The following is a 3,165-nucleotide window of genomic DNA, read 5'->3' on the forward strand; positions in this document are numbered from 1 at the left end:
GCTGACCCTGTTGCCGTGTGGTCTGCCCTTTTTTTTTCTTTCCCCCTCCTCCTCCTGCCGCCGGTCTCAGGCAAAAGGACACCGGCGCCTCGGGTGTCCGTCTCAAGGAAGCCAGTCAAATCAATAAGTCCCTGTCGACGCTTGGCAGTGTCATCCAGGCCCTGGTGGACGTGAGCCAGGGCCGGCCACGGCATGTGCACTATCGCGATTCCAAGCTCACCTTCCTGCTGCGAGTACGCCATGTCTGCCGACTCCTCCTTTTCTACCTTTCTCTCTCTCTCCCTCTCCCTCTCGCGCGCGCGCACACACTTTCCCCTTCCTTGGTCATGTCGGTGGCCTGACCTCCCCTATGTCCCCCTCTCCGGGATCTGGATGTGGACAGGATTCGCTTGGTGGCAATGCGCGCACCTTCCTGGTGGCCAACCTCTCGCCGGCACTCTCCTGCGCCTCGGAGACAGCGTCCACCCTGCGTTTCGCCAGCCGGGCCAAGATGATTCGCAATCGTGCCACCGTCAACACAGGCACCTTCGGCCTGGACACATTGGCCATCGACCGGCTTCGAACGGAGAACACCAGCCTGCGCGCACAGCTTGACGCCGTGCTGGCCGCGGCGGCCGTGGTGCCGGTCGCCAATCCGGAAGTCGTGACCGAGGCGCCGGACTCGACAATGCTCCTGGGCGAGCATCTGACCCTGGTTGCCATGCAGGCGGCGCATTCTCTGGCCGACCAGTACCTGGATCACTTCACCGGGCTCATTGCCGATGCGCCGGCATTGGCTCTCTTGCTGGACCATCTCCGCCACCGTGAGGCGCGAGTCCGTGGCTTGGCCGAGGAGTTGCAGCTCTCCCGGGACCTGGAGCAACGTCGCGCCACCAAGTCTCAGGTATGTCTTTGCGTCTTCTCATTTGCTCATCTCCCGCCTCTTCCACCTCTCCCTCCCGGGCCCATGCTCCCTTCTCGCCATTTTCCTGACGGTTGACATGTCCCCTGCCCCGCCCAACTGCTCCTGTCTTCACCTCGGCCTTTGGTCATGCCCAGTCTGACAAGATGATCTTGGCATTTCGTGATCGCACCATCAGCCTCCTCGGGGCGGAGCTCAGCCCGGAGTCGCGCGCCGAGCTGCTGGATCTCCGGTCGCGGGAGATCGCCGTTCTTCAGGGGCAAATTGACAATCACCCGGAGCTGGCCAAGATGGCCCTCGCCCAGCGGCACCTGTCCAGTGCGTCGCATCTCGCCGCCAAGGCATCTTCACGCGCAGCCACCCACGCAGCCACCCACGCACACGCACACGCACACGCACACGCAGATGGACATTTGGTGCCTCCCGCCCGTGCTCACACCCTTTTTCATTGGCTGTTGGCGAGCAGACGTCGCGCGCGATCTGGAATTCGAGCTCAACCGCTATCGAAAGAGCTCGCCCCCAAGCGAGGATGCCCCGGCATCCGCCTCGGTGGCCAATGCCGAAACCCTGGAAAAGGCACATGGCCTGCTGCTGCGACATGAGGCTTATGAGCGCGAGATTGAGGCGCGTCTGGTGGGCTTGACGGCCGCCCTGCGGGAGAAGTATGACCAGGAGTCGCTCCGGCGAAAGAATGCCGAGCTAAAGAGCGCCCTGGAGCAGACCAAAACCAAGTACATCCAGCTGAATGCCTCTTGGGGGGAACTGTCAGCCGGGTACAAGACCCTCCTCGGGCGTTTCAGCGACCTGGAGGGTCAGCTGGCCGACCAGCAGGCCAAAAGCACGGCGCTGGAGGAACGCCTTGCCACCGTCCAGGCCGCCGAACGCCAATCGGCCGAGCTGCTACAGACCGTCACCGGGGCTCTGTCGGATTTCGGCCCGAAGTACCTTTCGACGTTGCGTACCCGACAGGAGAGCCTGGTCCAGGCGCGTGCCGAAGAAATGAAGGCCGCCTCCGGCGAGCAGGCTCCCCCGGCAGATGCCTCCGGCTCGTCAAGCGTGCAGTACGATGACGCGCGGTTCCGCCGGCTGGCCGACGCCTTCCGCTCGGCGACCGATGTGCGCCAGTCGATCCACGCCCTGCGCAAGGTGTCGCAGATGGACAACGATCTCAGCCGGCAGGTGCTGGCGCAAATCCACCGGCAGGCAGCCCGCATCGTGCAACAGGCGGCCGAGCAGCGTGACACGCAGGAGGCCCTGGAGCAGGCGGTCTCCTCGGCCGAACAGACGGCCTCCGAGCGGGATGCCCTTTCGGGGGATCTTGCCCGTTTGCATGATCAAGTGCGTTTGTGTTTGTGCCTTCCCGCTTGGCGCCTGGCCTGGGTGACTGACATTCGTCCGGGTGTGGATGGCCCCTTTGGTGCGTTTGTCGAAATGGCCACAGCTGCTGCAGGCCCAGGCCGAGCATTCAGACCAACTGATCGGCATGGTGGCCGAGCAGGAGGCCGCCATGGCTGCCTTGCGCACGTCGCACACCGCGGCCCTGGCCGACCAGCGCGCCGCACACCAAACCCAAGCCCAGGCCATGCAGGCCGAGCATGCTGCCCTGTTGGAGGCCAAGGGCCAGCAGCACACCCAGGCTGTTGACCGCATCACCACCAGCCACATGGAGCGGATCGCGGCGTTGGAGGCCGCCCATGCCCAAGCCCTTGCCACGCTGGAAGGTGCCCACACCGAGGCGCTGACATCACTGCGGAGCAGTCTCCAGGCCGAGTTTGATGCCCGGCAGGAGGATTTGCGCAGGGGGCATTCCGCCACCCTGGCCCAACTGGAGGCCACGCATGCGGCGGCCCTGGCCAGCCTGGAGACCGAGCATACCGCTGCTCTGGATGCCCTGCGCAGCACCCTCACCACCGAGCATGGTGCTGCCATTAGTGGGCTGGAGCGCGAGCATGCCGGGGCCCTGTCGGCCCTGCACAATAGCCTGCAGGTTGAGTATATCGCCGCGCTGAACACGCTGACCAATAAGCACTCTGAGGCCGTGGCGTCTCTGCATGCGTCTCTGGCTGCTGAGCACACTGCGACAGTGGCCAGCCTCCGTACCGCCTTCCAGGATGAGCATGCTGCACATGTCTCTGCGCTCGAGGCGAAGCACGCCGAAAAGTTGGAGGCTCAGCTTGCCTCCCGCGCCAAGGAGCACAATGCCACCATGGCCGCCCTCGAGGCCCAGCATGCGGAGGCACTTTCGGCCCAGCGGGCTGCCCTCG

At 64.6% G+C, this 3,165-nt stretch overlaps 1 protein-coding gene across 1 annotated transcript in view; it reads left to right on the top strand.

Moving 5' to 3' along the window:
* The window catches only part of H696_04371 (hypothetical protein), a gene marked incomplete at both ends in the record, with an annotated part of 9,483 nt that overhangs the window by 1,356 nt on the left and 4,962 nt on the right, over positions 1-3,165 (top strand). Inside the window, 5 exons of the mRNA XM_009498248.1 lie at positions 71-233; positions 383-883; positions 1,039-1,219; positions 1,368-2,239; positions 2,343-3,029. Coding sequence (XP_009496523.1) covers positions 71-233; positions 383-883; positions 1,039-1,219; positions 1,368-2,239; positions 2,343-3,029 — 2,404 coding nt within the window. The remainder of the gene's footprint in view (positions 1-70; positions 234-382; positions 884-1,038; positions 1,220-1,367; positions 2,240-2,342; positions 3,030-3,165) is intronic.

The sequence above is a fragment of the Fonticula alba genome (genome assembly GCF_000388065.1).
Source record: "Fonticula alba strain ATCC 38817 unplaced genomic scaffold supercont2.7, whole genome shotgun sequence".
In the NCBI taxonomy this organism is placed as follows: Eukaryota; order Rotosphaerida; family Fonticulaceae; genus Fonticula; species Fonticula alba.